Below are 25,617 nucleotides of genomic sequence, written 5' to 3'. Positions count from 1 at the left end.
GGCAGTTGTCAATACTCAAAAATCGAAATTCCTTAAATTATGCCATGGTTTTGATAATAATCGCCCGAATGAAATACCTTTACCTTCGACCGAGCGTGTCTTATTCGAGAGCCACTTTATTCATGGCACAAGCGTTTTTCGGTATCATTTTTTCTGTTCGTTCAATTTCCAAACATCATAAATTTTGGCAGATAATATAATACACGTGGCGCGAATACCACACACATATAATCTTGTATTGAATACATATAAAATACGAAGTGTGAAATTGTAGAGCGCCGTCCATAAATGACGACAAAATTCAGTACTAATTGGTATGATTTGGCAATATTTCACAATATGTCGAAATCACTTACGGCTATTTACAGCTGATTTTGCCGTTATTTATGGATGGCGCTCTACAATTGTTCAAAGTCTGACAATAAGCGGATGGCGAATACTAATACAGTTTGATGACCGTGGTATTGAACTTTTTGTTGAGGAAATGAGAGCAACACGCATTTTATTCATTCTCTCGCTCTATTCAATTGCCTTAACTTTCTAGTGTAATTCCATTTCAGAAGCATGTTTCTTTTATCATTATTTGACGATCGACACATACTTGGGTTGTTCATGGTTTTTAACACCTGCTTCGTTCTTATTATTATTGTGAATCGAATAAGTCATCATGAGAAGTGTGTATTGTTTTAAACTAGCGGAATTATTCAGAATTATTAACTCATATTGAATATATACAGAAGAGGAAGAACTGTACCACTTTTACACGTAGACTTACTTAGCTAAAAAAAATTCAACTCGAGTGGTTGAATCGAGGGTTGAATACTAAAATGTTGACATATGGAATTCTTCGGAAATATTTCAATATCAATTGAAGGTGAAATCAATTTCGACAGTTGCATTCATCTTGAGATCGACGATCATTCGTCGAAAATTTGCAATTATTTATTACTTACTATTTTATCAATTCAACGAATGAAAACAAAAACCAAATTTTTCATTGAAATTTCTCTACAATTACGATTTATTGTTATTTTAACTCAAATTTCATCGCTAAAAATTATCAATTATTTCATCGAAGTGCTATGATCCATTTGGCGATGGTTCATTGTGAAAAAATGAGCTTTTAACAACGATTTAATCATACTCGGTTAATTAAATTGTTTACGGGAAACAATCTTATCTTTGAAATCGAAATGTACATATATGCAAACCGGAGACGTCATTTAGAGTGAAAAGTAAAAAAAATGACATCAGAAGAAATGAATGAATGAAATTTCTTTACAACAAACAAATGTAAATGAAGTCGAACAAATTATTATTGTATATCAAAAAGGTGTTCTTTGATTTTCATAACCAAATGAATGAATGCATGCCTTGTTTTTACGATAAGAACGACTGGTACGTGAAAATGATAAGCATGTGCTCTCATTCTCCTATTATGTCTACTGTTTGAATAATTAGGATATTATTTATTTAAATATCTTGCATTTCAATCGCCGATAAATTAATAAATGCACTGCACCCAGTGAAAAACCACAATAAATGTGAAGGTTTTTTTTTCAAAGCTGATCAGTTTGTGTCATGAAAGCATCAACTAAAGATTAATAGGTTCATTTCAAAACCACCATCACCACCTGATGGGCATAGTCAGCTGGGCAGAAAGATGTGGACAATCAAACTATCCAGGCGTATACTTAAACCTATTGTTCTATGGAAATAAAACTGGAATAAAAGCTTGAAAAACTTTAGTCCTTTTGTCTATTAATATATTGTTCGATATTGTAAAATACATCATATTTATTCGCCAACGGTTTGTCTGAACTTCACTATGTTCATGAATGACAAATTGTTAGAAGCTTTTTCAATTCGCATTCATCCCACATTCGCATTCGTCGTCGATATTTCTTTTGTTTTAATATAACTTTGTCAACCTGTTAATTATTTGCTAAAAATAGAAACGAAATATGTAAAATGCACTACATCACCACTATTTATTTCTCCAAAAATATTCAAGTGGGCGAAAATGTAAACGAAACTACGACTGACCTTATTAGGTCATGATTCATGATAAGAAAAAGGAAAAGGTTAAACTCGCTCTATTTTAGAATACGAATATTGTTTATCCAAAAATAAACACGAGAAAGTTGGTGGACAGCGGAAATTAATTAAAATTCATCCATAGCTCATGTCGCAAGGCACTTTAAATGGAAATTTAAAGACTTAGCCAATACAAAGCAATTGGTTCCCTCTTACTTATTGTTCGTTTGGTTAAAATAAAAAAGATAGCATTTTGATTAGTTTTTCTTGTGAATTCGCGTAGTTATAACAGCACCTAAGATATTGGATTCATTTTCTGTTTTGTTCATATTTATCAGTCGAAAATGTATGATACACAATCTGAATCGAGAAATCTCTCTTTTGCTTCTATTTCGATCAATTCTTTTTCAGCAGAACTACGAAAAAAGAAATTTGACTTCAACTTGAATGAAAAAAAAAAAAATTAAGAACTCTCATTCCCATTCTGAATTTTTGCATACAGAATATTTTTGTTTTGAACATTCTCACGTTAGTACTGTGTTTTTTTTTGACATTTTTGCACAATTTTATGGTCTTAACCATTTCCTGTAAATACACCTGTGTATGGAATATTGAAGAATTTTTTTGAATTTTGTCCGACTGCAAAGCCAAAGCGCATTTTTGCCACATTTTTCCAATTTTGTCAAATATTTTGTTTTTTGCCTCTTTTACCAAACGAAAAAAAAAATCGAACAAAAAAACAACAATCTAACTCGAAATGGCTGTTGACCCGGAAGCGCAGAGGCGACGCGAAGAATGCGAGCGCAAGGCACGGCGTGGCGAAATGGATCCGCGGTTGGAATTTATTTTCCAGTTGCTTATGGATGGCACACAGCTTCCTCGACATCAGATTATGGATCACATTTTCGAAGGCGATATGGTAAATAACGATTATTGACTAAATGCAACGGCATTTCTAATCCCCCCAATTTCTTCGTTGAATTCATTCAAAATGTTATGTACGGAGACTGGTGAAAACCAGTTTAATTTTTTTTTTCAATTTCAATGACCATAAATAGAATTCAACACTTTATTGCCCATTGTCGATTATGCCTTAATCAAATGAGGTCAAATGACCAAATTTCGTTCTAAATATACCGAAATCAAACGCACAAGTTCAACAGTTTCTAAAATGATAATTGATATCAGTCACTTGTTCCGAAATTAGAATCTATGATTTCGTCTAATCGACAATCTACTTTCCTTGTTCAGATGATATGGATTTATGTGTATACAACTTTCTAACTCTGTCTAACTACTCTTACCGGCGTTACTTTTTTTGCACGAAAATCGGTAATTTCAATTCGTAACTTTCGAAATTCGGACGATTCATCGATTGAAAGTACATTATGTGTCTGAATTTCCGTCATAATCCTCTGGATTACGTTTTCAATTTACTTTTAACACGCAGATGTACCAAATGGAAACGTTTTTTCGATGCTTTGTTGTCATTAGCTCGGTTGCAAATGGGAAAATTTCTTCCGATTTGATTACATTTGAACGTCAATGAATATGATGTGGATTAATGAGAGACATGCCATTAATTTCACAAATCTCCGTTTGTATAAAGCCATTTCGAGCGCATTAATATTGATTGAAAATTCAAACAGTTGGACGAAATAAACCAGCTTTTTCTGCCCAATATGCGCAACAAACTGATGTGGTTTTATCAGGAAGTTGATGAACCTGATTCAGTGGCACAACAAGACCAACCAAAACCGGGACCATCAAGAGCCGCTGGAACCAGTAATACATCGAAAACACCACAAGGTGAGAACCACTGGAACCGTATTAATAAGGAAAAAAAATGAGAAAATCGTATGGTATAGTCGCTAAACTGCAGTCTTTTATCCCAAATCACAACGTACGATATTCTTTATTCGTATGTTTGTACATATAAGAGTAAGTAAGCATTGATAATACAGCGATAACAGCATCCTAAATTTGTCAATGGTTGACAAAGCCACATATATGACGTCATATACCACGTTTACATTACGATTGAATGACAAGATTAGCATCATATTTGTACGGGGGTTTTCTCTCTGCAGGAACCACGCCTGCCGGACCGGCTCACAAGCATAAGCTCTTTCTAACCGATGGATGGAATTGTCCTTTCACCAACATTTGTATTTACATCTTTCGGTTGAACACGACAAAGCCGTTGCCCGAAGAAGGTTTTCAGAAGGATTTGTAAGTAAATCGCATTAATTTATTCGTGTTTTGTTCTCCGTTTTTCTTATCCGTCATTTTATGTCGATACATTTTTCACGAGTTTTTGTTGCCACATTTGCAAATTGAACACGTATTTTGCATATTTAGTGGAAAACGTTGAGCATTTACTTCCAGCCCATTCCGTTCCGTTCATTTGATTTGGTCAGTACGATTATTGGTGGTAAATTTCCGATGTGTGAATAATCGATTCATTGTTGAAAAATTGCGAACAGACAACCTCATTCTGAAATAAGTCAATTGAATGATTTCCATTAGTTCATGCAAATTAGTTGGCTACATGCAGCAGCGATTGGAGAGAAAATTCCACTGTTGTGCGAATCAAGCGATTAAAATTTGCTTTCTTTCTTTGTGCGTGTATAAACTGTTGTTGGTTGACATTTTGGCGCCGTTGAAACCATTTCATGTATCATTTTTTTTACGTTGGCATATGCTTTGAATTACCTTGACAAGACCATACATCCGTTCGACCGTCAGTCGGTGACATATTTTTAGATGTATTCAACTCCTCCGCACGACTTCTCTCTCTCTCTCTCTCTCTCTCTCTCTCCTCTCTCTCTCTCATTACAATGTTACTTTTCGATTGATGTTTATCGGCGACCGCCAAGAATCACCGGCAATGCCATATTGTAATCGTATGATTGACAATTTTTTAATGAATAAATTATTGTCTGATGGTTACCATATAATGTATCGAATGAAATTGATCAATTCCATTATATTGACAGTATTCAGTCGTCAGTGCAAAAACCATTTCGACCAATTTTAGTTACTTTGTGCGCAATAATGAACAAATAGATTCAGAAGAAAAAAAATTCATACTGGTTAGTTCCTGACATTCATTTTACCTTTTTTGTGTGCTTCCTTGTGTCGGCATGGAAAGGTACTGCGGGTTAATTGATGCAAAAGTTGGTTTAGTGACGTCAATCGAACGTATTGTCGAATTCGTCTTTATGCAAGCATTAGCATATCCGAATGCTGAACTTGAGGATGACGATATGGGCTGTAGCTTGATCAATAGCCAATTGTTACCTGGTTTGCGATCGTTTTGCAGTGCACTTCGTGTATGCGAACAGGTTTGCCAGAACAAAAATGTGTTTGACGATGGAAAAACACTGTTCCCAAGAACCGGCATCAATACTGAAGTTCAAGAGATGTCAACGAACAAGGAATTTTGCGGTGAACTCGAAGAACGTGTTTTGAATTGGATTCGAGATGTGGCGAAAGTGCTAATGGAAAGTGAACAGCTTCGGAAAGAGAATGATACAAGCGGACCCCAAGATGAACTTGAATATTGGAAGAAAAGGGCTGCACAATTTTCACAGCTTTTATCACATTTAGAGGTGCGTCAAAACGATGGACAATTCTGTTTCGATGTAAATCAATAATGTGTTGGTTTTAATTTTTCGAACTGCTTTAGGATAGAGACACTCAATGCACGATACAATGCTTGAATTTAGCCAATTCAAAGGTGATGAAAGAATGGAAGGAGACGGATAAGAAAATAACATTTTGCTACAATGAAGCACGCGATAATTCCAAGTTTATTCAAGCCATTGAAAATAGTTGCCATGCACTATATTTAGATGACCCAGTTAATATGAGGGAATCTATTTTGGGACTGTTGCAGACAGTCCGTCTAATTTATAGTGTCTCACAATTTTACAACACCTCTGAACGCACATCATCGTTGATGGTTAAGGTAAACAAACGAGAATTTCGAACAATGGTGTGCAATATATACAGACGCTCACTGTTCTCTCTTCTATCAACGTTTTTAATTTAGATAACAAATCAAATGATTGAAACCTGTAAATCGTATATTACGTTTCGTGGGAAAGAGACGATTTGGTCGCAGGATCGAAGTATCATAAGAACACGATTGAGCAACTGCATCAAATTGAATCACATGTATCGAGAGACATACTATGGCGTACGCGAACAGCCATTTTTGCCCAATCAGTCACCGTTTGGATTTTCGGAAAATTTTGTATTCGGAAAATTCGATACGTTTTGTGACCGATTATCAAAAATAATTGCAATGTTCAATTTGATTGACGATTACAATCATCTGTTCGCTCGCCGCCTCGAGGGATTGTTGCTCGGTGAAGCGCTCGAAAATGCAATGGCCACATTTGAGGAGGCAAAAAAATTGGTCGTGTCCAAGGTAGGTCACATTCGCCGGTGAAAAATGAAATAGTTTATGGAAATTATCGGATAATTTACAGCGATACGACTATCTGGATCATCGAAATGCCGAGTTTAATGTGGATTACAATGCGTTTATAACAAAAACGGATGCTCTAAAAACATCGATTGGCACCGTTATCGAATCGAATTTCGATTCAGTGTGGGAAACGCCGCAATGTATGCGGTTTTTAATTCGTTTTGAAAAGGTAAACATGAGCACTATCTTTAGACATAACAATCACACCTTCGATATGGAGCTTTGTTATTGTTTGTTATCTATCGTGTTATTTACTTTCGTGTCTAGGTCAGTGAAAAGATTCCCTTGACCATGATGCACGATAAATACCAACGCATTTTAAAGTATAGCGAGAAGGAAGTTCAGCGTATTTTGACATTGTTTCGTAAGCAACGCGATGATCCACCTTTGCCCCGTACATTCGCTCCAATTGCCGGCAGAATTAAATGGTGTCGTGCACTTGAATGCCATCTCACTGAGTTGGTGTCGAGTGTGACTTCACATCAAGTGCTAAGAACGCTGCCGGCAACCAAAGATCTTGAAAATAAATACTCATCGGTTAAAAATATTCTCGCTGAATACGAACAAGAAATGATAAACATTTGGTTGGATCAAGATGTTGCCGTTGCCGATGTGGCACTTCTGCAGCCAGTTTTGGCACTTCAACACGACCGATTATATGTTAATCTCCATCCAACCATACCGCTGTTGATACGAGAAGCAACTTGCCTTGCAAAAATGAACATCGAACTACCCATTGTGGCTGCTACATTATTCACAAAACAGCAACACTTCCATTCGATCCAAGACTCGTTGAATGTAATTAAATTTTCATTTTGAAAATTGTTCAATTTCAAAGAATTCAGTATAAAAGGTGTTACTCTTCTAGGAACTAATCAATATGTTCTTGAAAACGGTGAAACAAGTCAAATTAGAAGTACGACCACTTTTCTTGCCACAGCTGGTTCAATTGACTTCACTGCTGAAACCTGGCTTAACACGAATAAGAGTAGGATATTTCACATACGAATCAAATGAATTTTAATTATTCTTTTCTTCACACAGTGGACAAATCCAAGATGGGTCGAATTTTATGAGAAATGCAAAAATGCCATTGAAACGTTCAATGTGCTGGTTATACGAGTTCATGATATTTATGCGAATCGCATTTTAAATGTATTATCAGCCATGCATGATGTGTCATTACAAAATCTACCAACTGGAGATGAGCTCTGGACAATCGAAGAATTTTTGGAAAAGAATGAAGAATCTTGTCGGTTGGTTGAAAACGATTGAAAAGAAATGTTGGACGAAAGTGTCATTTTTGCATAAGTAAAATTCGTCTTTTTTCGCATAGATTGGCAGCTATTGAATTGAATCGCAAAAGTCAAATGGTGTCAGAGGCCGTTGAAGAAGTGTTAAGTTTAGTTCAAGATGCCACTCAAAAGTTCAAATCGATGATGAGCACAGATAGTGAAGATATGGCTCAAGGTAAAACATTGTGGTCACCATCAATCCTTTTTTTTGTATTTACTCATAATTTCAATTCAATTTTTGTAATGAAAAATCCTTAAAACCAGACGAATCTCGCATAAACACAATACGTTCAAAGGAAAATGGCGAAGAATCGGGCGGCAACGGTCAACAGCCACAAGATTGGAGCATTCTTTGGTCGTGTTTTGAAAATCCCGTATCATTACTATCGGTAAACAATGGTTTACCGAAGGGAATGAAGGAGATGGTAAGTAATGCTGTGTCCGAAATGCGACGATACTACAGCCGAAAAGTTATCGATGTGCTGATAAAAGTGACGAGATCATCGTTGGACATGCTGCGTAAGCGGTTCATTATTGAAGAGGTCGAAAATGATAAAAGTGAAACATCAACGACCAAACCAAAACCATCGAATATCGAAAAACAGAAGCCCATCTTTTTGGTGCATTCCACTTTAATGATACCGAACATAACAATTCGACCGACACTTGACGACTTACAAGAAGCACTAATCACCGCGGGAAAGAACATAACCGGCGTCGCAAAAGGCGTTGCTCAATGGAGTTCGGGAAAAGAGGTTAATTTTTCATGACACAACAGTTTTTCTGTGCACATAATGACTATTAAAAGTAGAAAAAGTATCGAAATCTGTTCACAATTTGAAAATCCTTTTCATTTGTAGTCATCTCAAGGTCATATTCGATTGCCACGGCGTTCTGAGCACGACGATAAACGCTCACGTCGACGCAAACTCTACAATTTGCAATCAGAAGAACGTCCACAAATGCCACACATGACAAAGAGCTTTTATAGTTTTGTAATGGAAAACAAAGAAGTGGTGAAAATACAAAATTTGCTAGCCAATTGTACGAAATCGGTGAAGCCGGAATTGGCAACTTTTGTTAAAAGTTGGAAACCATATCATTTCCTTTGGAAAAATGACAAAACCACCAGAGAATTGATGGAAATGGAGCTGTTGGAATTTGAATCAACGCTGAACTGCTTGGCTCAATTGGATTCAAACTTATTGGTCGAATCGGATTTTGTTTACCTTTGCAATTGCATTGCAGTCTCAACGGAAAGATTAAAATACGGCCTTGCTGTTGAAATAAAATGTAGATAGCCTTGATTCAATTGTTATATTCTGAAAATCTAAATTAATATTTTGAATTTTAGCCTGCACACACAAAGTTGGACAAGCGATGAAGAAGAAATATAAGCGTGAAATGGACTATGTGTATGCAGTGATCAATGAAATGGATAGAAAATTGGATCGAAATATTCGCGACTTGGATGATGTTCGAATGATAATGGACACTCTCGCAAAGATACGGGAACAAGAGGTGGATATGGAGCTAAAAATTGAACCAATTGAGGTGAGCTTGAGATTTTGATTCAATTTCAGCATTTTATTCAATTGCAAATTTTTCAATGATTTCCGCTCTTTAGGAAGCATTCAACATTTTGACCAGATATGAAGTAGCAGTCGACCGTGAACACTTCGATCAAGTGGACAATTTACGATATACATTCAACCAACTATTGGCCAGAGCATTGCAATCACAATGCAAATTGCTTGGTAAAATCATATTTCATTCCTTTTTTTTTGTCAAGTCGAAATTGACGCATAATTCTTCTTGAAATCAACAGAAATGCAACCAGCATTTCAATCGGACCTATTCAAGAATCTGGATACGTTCAAGTCGGATAAAATCGATTATGTCAATGAATACAGAAATACCGGTCCAATGCAGCCCGGTTTAACGCCGCGTGAGGCATCAGATAAACTGATTCTCTTTCAGAATCGTTTCGAAGGGTTATGGCGTCGTTTGCAAACCTACCAAAGTGGCGAAGAGCTATTTGGCTTGCCTCAAACTGACTACCCTGAACTTGGTCAAATCCGCAAAGAGTTGAATCTCTTGCAAAAATTGTACAAACTGTACAACGATGTAATCGATCGTGTGAGCAGCTACTATGACATTCCGTGGGGCGAAATCGACATCGAAGAAATCAACAATGAGCTGATGGAGTTCCAAAATCGCTGCCGCAAACTGCCAAAAGCGTTGAAAGAATGGCCAGCATTCCATGCGCTTAAGGGAACCATAGACGACTTTAACGATATGTGTCCATTGCTCGAGCTCATGGCGAACAAAGCCATGAAGCCTCGCCATTGGTCACGAATCATGGAAGTCACGAAATTTACATTCGAATTCGATACGGCTGGTTTTTCGCTGAAAAACATACTCGAAGCCCCGATCAGGCAGCACAAAGAGAGTATTGAAGACATTTGCATAAGTTCAATAAAAGAAAAAGATATCGAGAGTAAACTGAAGCAAGTGACAAACGAATGGTCTGTTTACGAGCTGCAGTTTATGACGTTCAATAACCGCGGTGAACTTCTCTTGCGTGGGGACACCACAGCGGAAACTATAACGCAATTGGAAGACAGTCTAATGATACTCGGTTCATTAATGTCAAATCGCTATAATGCACCATTCCGGTAAAATCATATTTGTTTTTTTTTTAAATTTCAAGTCGAAATTAACGCATAATTCTTCTTGAATCCACATAACATTTTTATAACATTTGTATTTTGCAAATTTTTCGAAAAGCAAACAAATTCAACAGTGGGTGTACGATTTATCGAATTCGAATGAAATTCTAGAGCGCTGGTTGTTGGTTCAAAATATGTGGGTTTATTTGGAGGCAGTTTTTGTAGGCGGCGACATTGCAAAGCAGCTACCGAAAGAGGCGAAACGCTTCTCGAAAATCGACAAATCTTGGCAGAAAATTATGCAACGTGCTCATGAGACACCCGGCGTTGTAGCGTGCTGTGTAGGCGACGATTTGCTCAAACAGCTTTTGCCCCATTTGCAAGAGCAATTGGAGCTGTGTCAAAAGTCGTTGAGTGGATATCTTGAGAAAAAACGCACAATGTTCCCAAGGTTCTTTTTTGTCTCCGATCCGGCTCTGTTGGAAATTCTAGGTCAAGCTTCCGATTCACACACGATACAAAATCATTTACTTTCGATTTTTGACAATACACGATCCGTTAAATTCCATGACATTGAATATAATAAGATGTTAGCAGTTGTTTCGTCAGAGGGTGAAGTTATTCAATTAGACCGTGCAATTCGAGCTGAAGGTTCGGTAGAAACCTGGTTAACATCGCTGCTTCACTCGTCACAACAATCTCTACATTCGATCATTCGAATGGCATACACAAATGTAAATGACCCAAATTTCAATATGGTTCCATTTTTGGAGAAAATGCCGGCACAAATCGGTTTGCTGGGCATCCAAATGATATGGACACGCGACGCCGAATTGGCGCTAATTCAAGCACGAATGGAAAAGAAAGTCATGGTTGAAACGAACAACAAATTTTTGGAGATGTTAAACACTCTTATCGATCAAACAACTCGCGACCTAACCAAAATTGAACGGATTAAATTCGAAACACTCATTACGATTCACGTGCATCAGCGGGATATTTTTGATATTCTGGTAACGTTCTCGTTCTGATTTAAATACAATTCTTTATTGATATTCGTAATATTTTACATTGATTTAGTGTCGCATGGGAGTTCGTTCTGCAAATGATTTTGAGTGGCTTAAGCAGTGTCGTTTTTATTTCAAAGAAGACCATGACAAGACCTGGGTGTCAATCACCGATGTTACATTTGTGTATCAAAACGAATATTTGGGATGTACAGATCGTTTAGTAATCACACCGCTTACAGATCGTTGTTACATTACTTTGGCACAGGCATTAACAATGAGCATGGGAGGCAGTCCATGCGGACCCGCTGGAACAGGTAAATTTCAATCGATAACAAATAAAACTATAAATAAATAATAATGAATAACTCAAACCATGACAAATGAAATCCAAATGTTCTGACCCTTTTAGTCATTTTCTAACTTCAGTAGTAGATTTTGATTCTTTTTCTTCTAATACTTTGATTTGGATTCAATTGATTGATTCCATTTCTATCGTAAAAGAGTTATTATATGAAGATTGCACTTAAGCACACAGTTAGTACGTGATTTGTAGACGGCACACAGATTTGTGGCTCGTCAAACGCGGGCAATTGTGTGGTTGTTATTTGATTTGCATCATCATTTATCAGGTAAAACTGAAACTGTCAAAGATATGGGAAAAACGTTGGCAAAATATGTAGTCGTTTTCAATTGCTCCGATCAGATGGACTATAGGTGAGTGATCAAATAGATTATAGGTAATTTATTGAATTTGCGTTAACATAAATTTCACTTTAGGCACTTTTATCCAATGAAATCATAATAAATTGAATGCCAAACGAAAGCAAATTATCGAAAATGTATTATTCAATTTACGTAGTTATTTGTTTTCTTTGAAATTGATTTGTAATTTGTATTATGTATCGATAAGCCGTCGCGCCGATGAACGAACGACTTCGTGAAAGAAGGTACAAGAAATGAAATTAACCGAAACTGAAAAGAACGGAAAATTGTCAGCGAATACGTGCACAGCGAAGCACAAAGTTGTTGTTGTTCACTTCTGATTTTCTTTTCCAATTGTTTATTCACGTTCGCGAATAACACGGTTGACGTCTGATTTAGAATTCAACCGAATTATTGTGTAACTTCCATCACTGGATAATTCAATTTCAAAAAACAAACGAACACGGCCGAAATGAACAAACTGAGTCATTGCTCATATATTTATCATATTCTTTTGTTTTTCTATTTACGAACGAACGAAAAAAAAATCGGCTTTGACGTTGCAGAGGTTTGGGTCGTATTTACAAAGGATTAGCGCAATCTGGAAGTTGGGGCTGCTTTGATGGTGAGTGATTTTATCTCATTGTGTGCCGTTTGAGGCTTTCGCAAGTGCGTGAAGTGGAAAAAAAAGAGAAATGAATGACGTTATCTGTATCTCACGTAGAATTCAATCGGATTGAATTGCCCGTACTTTCGGTTGCTGCTCAACAAGTAGCTGTCGTACTCACCGCCCGCAAGGAAAAAAAGAAAACTTTCGTTTTCACCGACGGCGACACCATGGAATTGAATAATGAGTTTGGCATTTTCATTACAATGGTCAGTGTGTTTTCAGAGCTTATTTGAATTATCACAACAGCTTGCGTTTCAATTTTAATTTGTCTCACTTTCAACAGAATCCGGGCTATGCAGGCCGCAAGGAGCTTCGTAAGCAGAATAAACAATACATGTTTACGTAGGGAAAAAAAAATTAATTTCCATTTAACGCCCTTTTTCTTTCTCTCACATGATTTTTCAGCTGAAAATCTGAAAATCCAATTCAGAACGGTGGCAATGATGGTTCCCGATCGTCAAATTATTATTCGTGTCAAATTGGCTTCGTGCGGTTTTCTCGAAAACATTACGTTGGCACGGAAATTCTACACGCTATACAAATTATGCGAGGAACAGTTAACAAAACAAGTGCATTATGATTTCGGTCTACGAAACATTCTATCAGTTTTGCGATCGCTTGGCGCAGCAAAACGGCAAAATTCCAAGGATAGCGAATCAACGATTGTAATGCGAGTTTTACGTGATATGAACTTGTCCAAATTAATTGATGATGATGAACCTTTATTCATTTCGCTGGTTGCAGATCTGTTCCCTAATCAAGTAAATACAAAATACACGAAACTAATCAATGCGATTTGTGTATCAAATCTCCGTTAGCATGAGAACACGAATAGCATTCCGGATAAAACAGAGATTTGGCAAATCCAATTCATATCCCCTCTCTTTCCTACTTCCATTTCGGAATTTAGACAATCGAAAAGACTGTTTATGCGGAACTCGAAGCAGCTATAGCTGAGCAAACGGAAGCAGAGAATTTAGTCTATCATCCGCCATGGGTTCTCAAATTAATTCAATTGTACGAAACACAAATGGTTCGACACGGCATAATGACGCTAGGACCAAGCGGTGCTGGCAAAACAACATGTAAATTCATTATGAACGAACCACAATCGAAACATTGCTTACAATTTGATTTTTCTTCATCAAGGTATTCAAACACTCATGAAATCATTAACTCAAATGGGTGACAATCACAGGTTTGTGTTCGCTGTGCGTAATTTAATTCATAAATGCGAAATTCTAGTTGGGTGCGTGGGTTTGAATAATAATTTTACAGGGAAATGCGAATGAATCCGAAAGCAATTACCGCCGCACAAATGTTTGGTAAATTGGATGTTGCAACAAACGATTGGACGGATGGTATTTTCTCAGCACTTTGGCGCAAAACGTTGAAAATGAAGAAAAGTTCGTAGGATATGATGATATTTTTGCTTTCTTTTCTATATGGCCTATATTTTTCCGTCTTTTTCTGTATTCAAAAGATGAATACGTTTGGCTTGTGCTCGACGGCCCCGTCGACAGTATTTGGATCGAGAATTTGAATTCCGTTTTGGATGATAACAAAACGTTGACTCTAGCGAATGGTGACCGATTGAGCATGGCACCAACATGTAAAATTATATTCGAGCCTCAAAATATTGACAATGCATCGCCGGCAACGGTTTCCCGCAATGGAATGGTTTACATGAGTTCATCGGGCTTGGATTGGGTACCAAGTAATTTAACGATTGAAATATTCTGTTTTAAAGCTCTTTTCTCAAGGGGCCATTCACTAAAAAGTTGTATTACTTTTTCAGCAGCGTTGTATTACTTTTGAGTGATTTACCCTTGTCTTTTCTTCCATTGAAAATGATGAACAATTATTCACACAATTTGCTTTTTTTCTTCAATAGTTCTAAATGCTTGGCTTAAATCCCGTTCACCACGTGAGGTGACCGTTTTCCAGGAAATGTTTGACAAATCCTTTCAAACTTTGTACACATGGGAAACGCAAAACCTACAATTGAAAATGGATGTGTTACAATGCAATATCGTTAAGCAAATGCTTATTATTCTCGAAGGGTTGGTACCGAAACCAAAGACTGACGACCAAGAGGTTGCAGCTTCAGTTCATGAAAGTGTTGAAGGTAAAATGGCAATGTGCCTAGTGAAAAGCATGGTATTGAGTATTTTTTCACTTGTTGTTCAATTTAATTTCAGACGAGACACCCGAAGACCAACCGTCTGAAGAAAAAGAAGAGTTATTCTCCGTCGAGCATTTGCATCGTTTGTACATTTTTGCGATGACATGGAGTTTTGGAGCTCTTTTGAATACAGAAGACCGTAGAAAATTGGATGTTTTTGTTCATGAAAAATTCGCCGATTTCGATTTTCCAATAGAAGAATCCGAACCAAATGTGCAACAATCGATATTCGATTACTTTGTTACAAAAGCTGGCAATTGGCAAAATTGGAAAACGCTTGTTACTACCTACGTTTATCCAGAATATGCAACGCCAGATTTTTCGAGTATTTTAATTCCGATTGTGGACAACGTTTGCATCGATTATTTAATTGGTTCGGTTGCACAGCAAGAACGAGCCGTTTTGTTGATTGGCGAACAAGGAACAGGCAAAACAGTCATTATGAAAAATTACATGAAGAAAATGAGCCCCGAAACCCACGTTGGTCGCTCGTTTAACTTTTCATCAGCCACTAGCCCGTATCAATTTCAGAAAACTATCGAAAATTATGTTGAGAAACGATTGGGCAATACATTTGGTCCATCGAATGGTCGCAAAATGATTGTGTTCATTGATGACATCAATCTTCCTCAGATAAATGTGTGGGGTGATCAAGTCACAAATGAAATTGTGCGTCAAACAATGGACATGAAAGGTTTTTACAGTCTCGAAAAACCCGGTGAATTTACAAACATCGTTGATGTTCAATATTTTGGAGCAATGGGCATTCCAGGTAAACATTTTCCATTTGATGAATTTTACGAAGACATTCGAATAAATCTTTTCTATTCACTTATCCGGCGGCAGGTGGTGGTCGAAATGACATTCCGCAACGTTTGAAGCGTCAATTCAGTGTGTTCAATGTGAACATCCCTGACAACGATTCAATCGACAAGATTTTTCGCACCGTTGGCGAAGGCCACTACAATGTGAAACGTGGTTTTGTGCCAGGTGTTCGTGCTCTCGTTAAGCGACTAATTCCATTAACACGCCTTCTATGGCTAAGAACACGAAACAAGTTGCTGCCAACACCGGCGAAATTCCATTACGTTTTCAGTTTACGGGATTTATCTCGCATTTGGCAAGGCATGATTAGTACATTGTCGACAGTTATTACGAGTGAAAATATTATGATTGAATTATGGAAGCATGAGAACATGCGAGTATTTTCTGACCGCTTCACCATCGAATCGGACAAAGAGTGGTTCAGCACTGAGCTGGTTGCGTTAATTTTATCCGAATTGGGTGAGGATTATGTGGATATGGCTCGATCGAACCCAGTTTTCGTTGATTTTATGCGAGATGCTCCTGAACCGACGGGCGAAGAAGGCGAAGATGCAGATATGGTATGTATTTTTTACGAAAATGAACAATATTTCACATACCTCCCATACTTTATGTCAAAAAAATCGATAACAAATGAAAAAATGACATGAACAATTTTGTACTTTTCTCTTGCTAAAGGAACTTCCAAAAGTGTATGAACCCGTTCACTCATACGATGTACTGCGCGAGCGTTTGAACATGTTTTTATCACAATTTAATGAAATGGTTCGTGGTTTGGGCATGGATCTGGTCTTCTTCCCTGATGCAATGTTACATTTGATCAAAATCTCCCGAATCATTCGCCATCCGCGCGGAAATGTGATGCTGGTGGGCGTAGGTGGTTCGGGAAAGCAGTCATTAACAAAATTGGCCACATTCATTGCTGGATATAAGGTTTTCCAAATCAGTTTGACGCGTTCGTACAACGTGAGCAATTTTCTCGAGGATTTGAAATTACTGTACAGAAGCTGTGGAGTTCAAGGAAAAGGGACAACCTTTTTGTTCTCGGATTTGGACATAAAAGAAGAGGGATTCCTTGAATATTTGAATAACATTCTGTCTTCTGGCGTTATTTCAAATCTATTCACTCGAGATGAGCAGCAAGAAATCGTCTCGGAATTGACACCGGTCATGAAGAGAGAAAATCCAAAGCGGGCCATAAATGCGGAAACGGTGATGGAGTATTTCTTGCAGCGTGCCTGTCACAATTTGCATGTTGCATTCTGTTTTTCGCCGGTTGGCGAAACATTTCGTCATCGTGTGCAACGTTTTCCAGCTCTGGTGTCTGGCTGTACCGTCGATTGGTTCCAACCGTGGCCAAAAGACGCTCTCGTTTCGGTTGCTCGCCACTTTTTGGCCGATTTTCAAATTGAATGTGTTGATCAGGTGAAAGTTGAATTGATTCGAGCATTAGGAACCATTCAGAGCATTGTGTCTGATATATCAATAGAATATTTTCAACGTTTTCGACGAGCCACGCACGTTACACCGAAATCGTATTTAAATTTCATTGCCGGTTACAAGAGCATTTATCAAATGAAACAGAGCGAACTAAGAGATGGTGTCGAAAAAATGGAAACTGGCTTGGAAAAACTGGCCGAAGCATCTGCTTCGGTGGAGATACTGAAAAAAGATTTAGCGGTTATGGAACAAGATCTGGCTATGTATGCTAAAATATTTTTGTTTGCATTTTCAGTTTGACATTCATATTTAAATTCATTCTCGTTTTGAATGCGGTTGTCTCTTGCAGAGCTTCGCAAAAGGCCGAAAGTGTGTTGACCGAAGTGACGGAGAAAGCCAGTCAAGCGGAAGTGGTCAAAAACCAGGTGCAAATCGTAAAGGAAAAAGCGGAGGCTCTCGTTGCGAAAATAGCAGAAGAAAAAGCGTACGCTGAAGGTATTGTTCATGAATGTAAAACATTAGCAGCTGCTACTATGATTCGAATAAAATAATTAATTACTCGATTAACAGAGAAACTGGAGAAAGCCAAACCGGCTCTCGAAGAAGCTGAAGCGGCGCTAAATACCATAAAACCCGCTCATATTGCCACTGTTCGTAAACTTGGTCGACCTCCGCATTTAATCATGCGGATTATGGACTGTGTGTTGATATTTTTCCAACGAAAATTACATCCATGCATTCCCGATACGGGTGCACCTTGCCCAAAACCAAGTTGGCAAGAGTCGCTCAAAGTAATGAGATCTCATTAAAAATTGAAGAAAAAGAAAGATAAATCTCAACACACTTTCTTCCTACAGATGATGGCGAGTACAACGTTTTTGCTACAACTCCAAAACTACCCAAAAGATTCAATAAACGACGAAATTATCGACTTTTTGCAACCGTATTTCGCTATGGAGGACTATAATATGGATATGGCACGACGTGTGTGCGGTGACGTTGCTGGTTTGTTATCGTGGACAAAAGCGATGGCATTTTTCCACGGCGTGAATAAAGAAGTACTTCCCCTAAAAGCAAATTTAACTTTGCAAGAAGCTCGACTAAAGGTAAAAGCTTTGTGACGTATTTAGCAGAGTCAATATTTTTCAAACTTTTTTTTTCGTCTCCATTTCAGCTTGCCATGGAAGATTTAGCAGGAGCTGAAAATCAATTGCTGGAGCGTGAAAATGCGTTGCAAGAGGTGAAAAATCAATACGATTCTGCCGTCGGCGAAAAGCAGCGTTTAACCGATGCGGCAAATGTTTGTTTGCGCAAAATGACGGCGGCAACAGCGTTGATTCAAGGTTTGCAGGGCGAGAAATTACGATGGACCCAGCAAAGTAAAGAGTTTAAAATCCAACTCGGCAAATTGGTCGGTGATGTTTTGCTGGCAACCGGATTTTTATCATATTGCGGCCCATATAATCAAGAGTTCCGATCGAATTTGATGAAAACATGGATGAGCATTCTGAAAGCGAAAAGCATTCCGTTCACCATAAACTTGAATATAACCAATATGATGGTCGACTCATCGACGGTTAGCGAATGGACGCTGCAAGGCTTACCAAATGATGAACTTTCCGTCCAAAATGCACTCATCGCCACAAAATCACGCAGCTATCCGTTACTGATTGACCCGCAAATTCAAGGGAAAATTTGGATAAAGTGCAAAGAAGACCAAAATGAATTGCAAATCACTTCATTAAACCACAAATATTTTCGCACTCACTTGGAAGATAGCTTATCATTGGGTCGACCGTTGTTGATTGAAGATGTTGGCACCGAACTCGATCCGGTGATTGATAATGTGTTGGAGAAGAATTTTATCAAATCGGGTAGTATTGAAAAGGTGTTGGTTGGCGATAAAGAATGTGATGTTATGCCAGGTAAGTCGGGTTTTCCAGCTTTAATGATAGTATATGAATTCATTTCGACTAATTAATTTTTGTTCAATTTATTGTATAGGATTTATGTTGTATATCACCACGAAGCTTCCAAATCCACCATTCAGTCCGGAAATCAGCGCAAAAACGTCGATTATCGATTTCACTGTGACAATGCGCGGTTTGGAAGATCAACTGCTTGGTCGGGTGATTCTAATGGAAAAATCGGATTTGGAAGCGGAACGTGTTGCACTGTTCGAAAGTGTGATGAAAAATCAGCGAAGTATGAAAGAGCTTGAAGCGAATCTGTTGTTGAGATTGAGTTCATCTGAAGGTTCTTTGGTTGATGATGAGGAATTGATTGAAGTGTTGGGCGTTACGAAAACAACAGCCGAAGAAGTTAACCAAAAATTGAAAATTTCCGAAGTGACCGAGCGCAAAATCACAGTTGCTCGCGAAGAATTCCGCGCGGTTGCAACGCGCGGCTCAATTTTGTACTTTTTAATTGTCGAAATGAGTAATGTCAATGTCATGTACCAGAATTCGCTAAAACAATTTTTGGTGATTTTCGATAATTCAATAACGAAATCAACGAAGAGCAATAACACCGAAGAGCGTATCAACAACATATTGAAATATTTAACCTATGAAATATGGGCATTCACCAGTCGCAGCTTATACGAACGTCACAAGCAACTCTACACGCTTCTTTTAGCCATAAAAATTGATTATAATAAGGGAATTATTACGCACGAAGAATTTCTTGCCTTTGTCAAAGGCGGCGCATCACTCGATTTAAATGCTGTCGCACCAAAACCATTCCGTTGGATTTTAGACATAACCTGGCTGAATTTAGTGGAAATTAGCAAACTGAACACATTTAGTGATTTACTGAAAAAAGTAAGATGACTGTCTTATGATGTTCGTTGGCATAAGATTACATCAAACGAATTCGTTTTTATTTTCATCAGATTGAAACGAACGAAAAAGATTGGAAGTTGTGGTATGAATCGGAAAAACCGGAAGCTGAAGAGATTCCATGCTCGTACAGTTCCACACTGGATGGCTTTCGTAAATTGTTGCTCATACGCTCATGGAGTCCGGATCGCACCATTTCTCAAGCAAAGAAATATATTGAAGGTAAGTTGTTTATTTTGAATATCGTTCAAATTAGTTACTTTCAACTTTACCTTAAAAACAGAGTCACTTGGCCCGGAGTACAGTGAAATGTTAATCTTGGATTTGGACGTGACATGGAGTGAATCAGAACCGCGTACACCGCTCGTTTGTATTCTGTCAATTGGTTCGGATCCGACATCACAAATCGCAACGCTTGCCAAAAACAAGAATATTCGTTCGTATCCGTTTATCACATATTCTTCGCATATTTGATTGAAACATATTTGTTTTTTTTCATCTAAATCAATAGCATTGAAAATGGTGTCGATGGGGCAAGGTCAAGAGGTGCATGCCCGGCGAATGATGAGCGAAGGCATGTCTGGCGGTGGTTGGGTGCTGCTTCAAAATGTTCATTTGTCACTACCGTTTTGTTCCGAAATTATCGACATTCTAGTGGAAACGGAGCACTTGGATGACACATTCCGTTTGTGGGTTACGACCGAAGTGCACGAAGAATTTCCAATTGGTTTGCTGCAAATGGCCATCAAATTCACTAATGAACCACCGCAAGGCATTAGAGCCAGTTTGAAACGCAGTTACCAGGTAGGGCTCGAGTACCATTTTGAACATTTGGCAACTTTTGATTCAAGTGGTTGCCTTAATTTGCGTTTGCATTGTGTCGATTTTATTTTTCTTTCACTCAAAACAAATACACATAAAACACACACCTTTTAAACATGACACAATCTAATTCGTGGTGTGTTTGACCTATTCAAAGTACGACATGAAATATTCCAAAAGAAATTTATTTTCATTTGAAAAATCTTTTTTCTTTGAGTTTTTGTTTGTGTATTTAAGTTATTCAATGTGTCAATCGAAACGTATTCTATTTGCATAGAATCATGAATGCAAATTACATGCTTATGTCAAAACCGACGAGTGTTCTAAATCGATCAGAAAAGTCAATGTTTTTTTTTCTAACTTCTACCCCGTTTCTTTTCGAGTGTTCGGAAGAGAGAGAATGACTTTTCTTTTCGCTCAATTGGCAAAAGTTGATAAAAGTTGAGTGAAAATATTGAAACTTTTTTCCAAACACACCAAAAACATCGTTTAAACCAAACTTCCATTGAAAATGAATTGAATCGAACACGAGCTCTGACATGAATAACATTGAATTGTGCGCATTTGTTTATATATTTGGCTTTGTTTCCCGGCATTTCTCTTTGCAGGCGTTTTCGCAAGACTTTTTGGACTATACGACAGCACCCCAATGGCCTCCGTTACTGTATACGATTGCATTTCTGCACACAATCGTTCAGGAGCGGAGAAAATTTGGGCCGCTTGGCTGGAATATACCATACGAATTCAATCAGGCCGATTTTGCAGCCAGCGTGCAATTCATCCAAAATCATCTTGACGAAATTGATCCGAAGAAAGGAGTGTCATGGCAAACGCTGTGCTACATGCTTGGCGAAGTGATGTATGGTGGACGTGTTACAGACGATTTCGATAAACGATTGCTGGTAACATTCACCAGTGTTTGGTTCAATGAAACATTGCTATCGCCCAATTTTGAGTTTCACAAAGGCTACCGCGTGCCAATGTCACGGAATTTGCATACGTATATGGAGTACATAAATAGTTTACCAACAAATGATACACCCGAAGTTTTTGGTCTGCACCCGAATGCTGATATCTCATATCAAATAAATACGGCCAAAGGTAAGATAACTTAAACAAATATGTAAATCGTGCGGATATACGGCTAGAACATCTCAAGTATGTGTTTCGTTCAAGGTATTTTGGATACGATTTTAAGCGTACAACCAAAAGAGGGTGGTGGTGGCGGCGGTGAGACACGTGAAAGTATCGTTTATCAATTGGCTGATGATATGCTACGAAAACTACCACCAAAATACGTTTCGTTCGAAGTTCGTGAAGCTTTGCAGCGAATGGGCGCCTTTTTACCCATGAATATCTTCTTCAGGTATACATGCGTGTGTTCTTTTGATGTCATTATCAAACTAAATTCATTCGATCCCGTATTTAATGATTCGCTTCGAAAATTTAATCAACCATTCCGATCGAATTTTAGACAAGAGTTGGATCGAATGCAAAGAGTTATTTGTGAAGTTTACGAGAGTTTATGCAATCTGAAACTTGCTATCGATGGAACGATTGTTATGGATCCGACGTTACGAGCATCGCTTGATGCAATGTATGATGCTCGCATACCCGAAAAATGGATGAAGGTCAGTTAAATGTATTAAAATTAAAGCACACAATCTGATAAATACAACAGCAAACCATGCGGATAGAAAGAGTGTTTGCGTCACGAATGTGCCAGCTTCCTTGTGACTGTCTTTAAGTTTATATTAATTGGAAAATCAATTGGTTTGCGTGGTTTGGCTGCATGAATAACTGTCAAATGACTGGAAACATTTGGCTTTTATTCCCGTTCATTTCGAGCCGATGTTAATTCGACGTAAACGGACGCATCGTTATAAGGCCATTTTTATGATTTAAGAATATTGCTGCCGGCTTTGGGGACAACAAGTAGGATGTTTGATTCAACCTTTTATGTCTTCAGCGATAATGTTCACATGCTTTGGATTTCGTGAGAAATTCAAAAGAAATCCTGCATCTCAAAGGCTTTTCTCGGTACTTATCATGCTGTTGCCGTTAGCATGCAATGTCATTGAAACAATGAGTGTTTTAGATTATTTTGAATTCAAAACACACATTTTTTTCTATGTCAATCGGATAGGAATTGACAGACTCAAAGAATTTGAAATATTTTTATGTGAATTTAATCTTAAGCTTTGCTGTCTGTTGGGTTGACTGATCGCAATATTTTGTTCTTCTGAGCAAAAGTTACTACCTTTTGGCTTATACCACAAAAGCCGGCAACAGTATTTAGTGGTAACAACACGTTGTGGTTTTGTTCAACATCCATATAATCTCCGCCCATGTGGTCGAAGTGAAATTGAGTATGAACCATTAAAGGATTATTATTTACATCTCACTGCAGTTGCTGTTGAAAAGCAGCTCTTCTCAAATATTTTCCGTCAAACTAATCTTGAATGAGATATATCGTTTAGAAGCAAATGTTCAATATATCAAAAAGCTCCTTTGCAATTTGTTCGTTTGAAGCGACTGCTGAAAGAAAATCAATTTCGAATGTGTCAATTATTTTGTCATTCTCAATTTTGTTTCTTTCACAAACAGATTTCATGGGAATCAACAACGCTCGGCTTCTGGTACACTGAATTATTGGAGCGAAATGCACAATTTCGCACATGGTTCTTAACCGAACGACCGAAGGTAAGTGGTTTGTTGCTTCACTCTATTTGTTTTGATGTAAATTTGTGTCGCGTCTCGTGTCGACAAAGTTCATTAGAAAATGATTGTTTATTTAAAAAAAAACACATCTCGTGCATAACAACATAAACATGTTTAAATTGAAGGTGTTTTGGATGACGGGATTCTTTAACCCTCAAGGCTTTTTGACGGCCATGCGACAAGTAAGATTATACTACGTCTAACCTGTTCAACACAAAATACATTCTCATACATTTTTTTGGTTCGTGTCGTCTAGGAGGTGACTCGCGCTCACAAAGGATGGGCACTTGATTCGGTTGTTTTGCAGAATCAAATAACGCGCCATAATAAAGAAGAAATTAACGAGGCGCCTGCTGAAGGTGTTTACGTACACGGGCTATTTCTCGAAGGTATTCCCAAAATACACATTATATTGAAATACTTTTTTGTTGGTACTTCATTTGGTATAATGGATAATTAATAATTAAAATTCATGTGTAGGTGCATCGCTGGATCGTCGCAGTGGCAAACTGATTGAGTCAAGACCAAAAGTTCTCTATGAACAAATGCCAGTGATACACATCTATGCCATTAATACAACGGCCGGAAAAGATCCACGACTGTATGAGTGTCCAATTTATCGAAAGCCACAGCGAACCGATCAAAAATATGTGGGTTCAATCGATTTCGAAACGGACTTCAATCCACGGCATTGGACATTACGAGGCGTTGCATTGCTATGTGACATCAAATAAAAATATTCCAATGACATGTGCTTGTTGTTGCACACCATTTATTACTTCACCTTGATAGATTTCATGAGCTACTGAAAACACAAACGAAATCAAATAAAAATAACACGCTTGTTAGAATAGAGCATCTGGCACGCTGAATGTAATGCGTTTTTTTCTCGTTCATTTCAGCTAAATTGATATGATTTTTCAATTTGAAATGATGCGATTGTTGTATGTCGTACTTCAGCCGTAAGTAAATGGAAATTTGTGAATATGACAAACACGCGTTGACATTTAATGAATAATAAATGTCAAGGTTCTAACTGACATTGTATGCTATCATCTGTGTGGCAGAAAATTAATTGAAACTTCAAATTTTCCTGTGTCCAATTTTTCATTTGTAGTTTCAATTTTAATAACTGTGGTATTTTCCTATTGCATGAACACCACTCATTTTCATCTCCGTGTGTTGAGATTCATACACGGAAATGAAATGAAAACTAAATAAATATCCTTAGTGGATAACAAAGCAAACCAAATAAATCCACACTCGTTCAAACTATGGGTTCATTAACCAGCATATGTTTCCACTGAATGCGAAAGTGCAATAGTTATGACGATGAAAATATAACAATAATTAAACTATCCCAAGTTCATTCAATGGAGACTGACCCCAACAGTGAGTCGAAGCTATCGAAACAATACAGTGCTGCCGGTGGAAGTGAAGTTTCCCTAAACAATGTACCACCCGCATCAAATATGTTTGATTCAATTTTCATTGCTGACAACGGAAGTTGTTTTTGACAGTCGCTTTGTGTTTCATTCGATGTGATCTCATTTTTGTTCCGTCAATGGGAAAAACTCTATTGTTTCATCTCGACAATCAGCTGGACAAACGGACAAAGGTACCGAATTATGAAAATTATAACAATTTTACTCATATTGACGCACCTCAAGCATACTCAAAAAAAACCGCTTCAACGGATGCTCCACTTTGATGAATAATATGCTTTCGTATACGAACAAAACATAGCCGACCGAATAAAACCGAAAATCTATGCGAATTGCAACATCTTCTCACCGCTATTATTACGTTATTAGAAAATTTCTTTTCTATTTTTAAACTCTGATTAGCAGACGAGTTATTAAATAGAAACCGCTTCAATCAATTTTTTAATGACGTCACT

The 25,617-nt window shown here is 37.7% G+C and overlaps 1 protein-coding gene across 1 annotated transcript; it reads left to right on the top strand.

The window, feature by feature from the left end:
- The first annotated feature begins 2,794 nt into the window (after window positions 1–2,794).
- LOC129572466 (dynein axonemal heavy chain 5) lies at window positions 2,795–24,664 on the top strand. The gene is made up of 46 exons (XM_055452433.1): window positions 2,795–2,956; window positions 3,687–3,846; window positions 4,128–4,269; window positions 5,192–5,651; window positions 5,729–6,010; window positions 6,095–6,475; window positions 6,537–6,704; window positions 6,803–7,333; window positions 7,404–7,523; window positions 7,580–7,791; window positions 7,872–8,005; window positions 8,095–8,585; window positions 8,691–9,123; window positions 9,185–9,384; window positions 9,458–9,587; window positions 9,659–10,508; window positions 10,621–11,515; window positions 11,583–11,826; window positions 12,142–12,226; window positions 12,781–12,839; window positions 12,939–13,090; window positions 13,168–13,198; window positions 13,290–13,645; window positions 13,795–13,969; window positions 14,034–14,082; window positions 14,163–14,290; window positions 14,368–14,601; window positions 14,779–15,012; window positions 15,086–15,841; window positions 15,916–16,454; window positions 16,573–17,597; window positions 17,684–17,829; window positions 17,905–18,125; window positions 18,192–18,440; window positions 18,509–19,259; window positions 19,339–20,156; window positions 20,228–20,396; window positions 20,458–20,610; window positions 20,686–20,978; window positions 21,605–22,097; window positions 22,173–22,362; window positions 22,471–22,627; window positions 23,604–23,699; window positions 23,843–23,899; window positions 23,974–24,106; window positions 24,198–24,664. The coding sequence occupies exons 1-46, from the start codon at window positions 2,795–2,797 to the stop codon at window positions 24,449–24,451; spliced, it is 13,998 nt and encodes a 4,665-aa protein (XP_055308408.1). The 3' UTR covers window positions 24,452–24,664.
- Window positions 24,665–25,617: the final 953 nt, after the last annotated feature.

The sequence above is a fragment of the Sitodiplosis mosellana genome, unplaced genomic scaffold, assembly GCF_009176505.1.
Source record: "Sitodiplosis mosellana isolate CC-2019 unplaced genomic scaffold, AAFC_SMos_1.0 Smas_scaffold_1, whole genome shotgun sequence".
NCBI lineage: Eukaryota > Metazoa > Arthropoda > Insecta > Diptera > Cecidomyiidae > Sitodiplosis > Sitodiplosis mosellana.
Note: the sequence above shows the minus strand (reverse complement) of the source record. Positions and strands in the feature narration are given on the sequence as shown.

Excerpts from the sequence above, each read along its gene's own strand:
- LOC129572466 (XM_055452433.1), top strand. The coding sequence starts at position 2,795 with ATGGCTGTTGACCCGGAAGCGCAGAGGCGACGCGAAGAATGCGAGCGC. Across the intron at positions 15,842-15,915 it reads TGGAGCAATGGGCATTCCAG|GTGGTGGTCGAAATGACATT; the intron begins GTAAACATTTTC and ends ATCCGGCGGCAG. Across the intron at positions 18,441-18,508 it reads TGCAAGAAGCTCGACTAAAG|CTTGCCATGGAAGATTTAGC; the intron begins GTAAAAGCTTTG and ends TCTCCATTTCAG.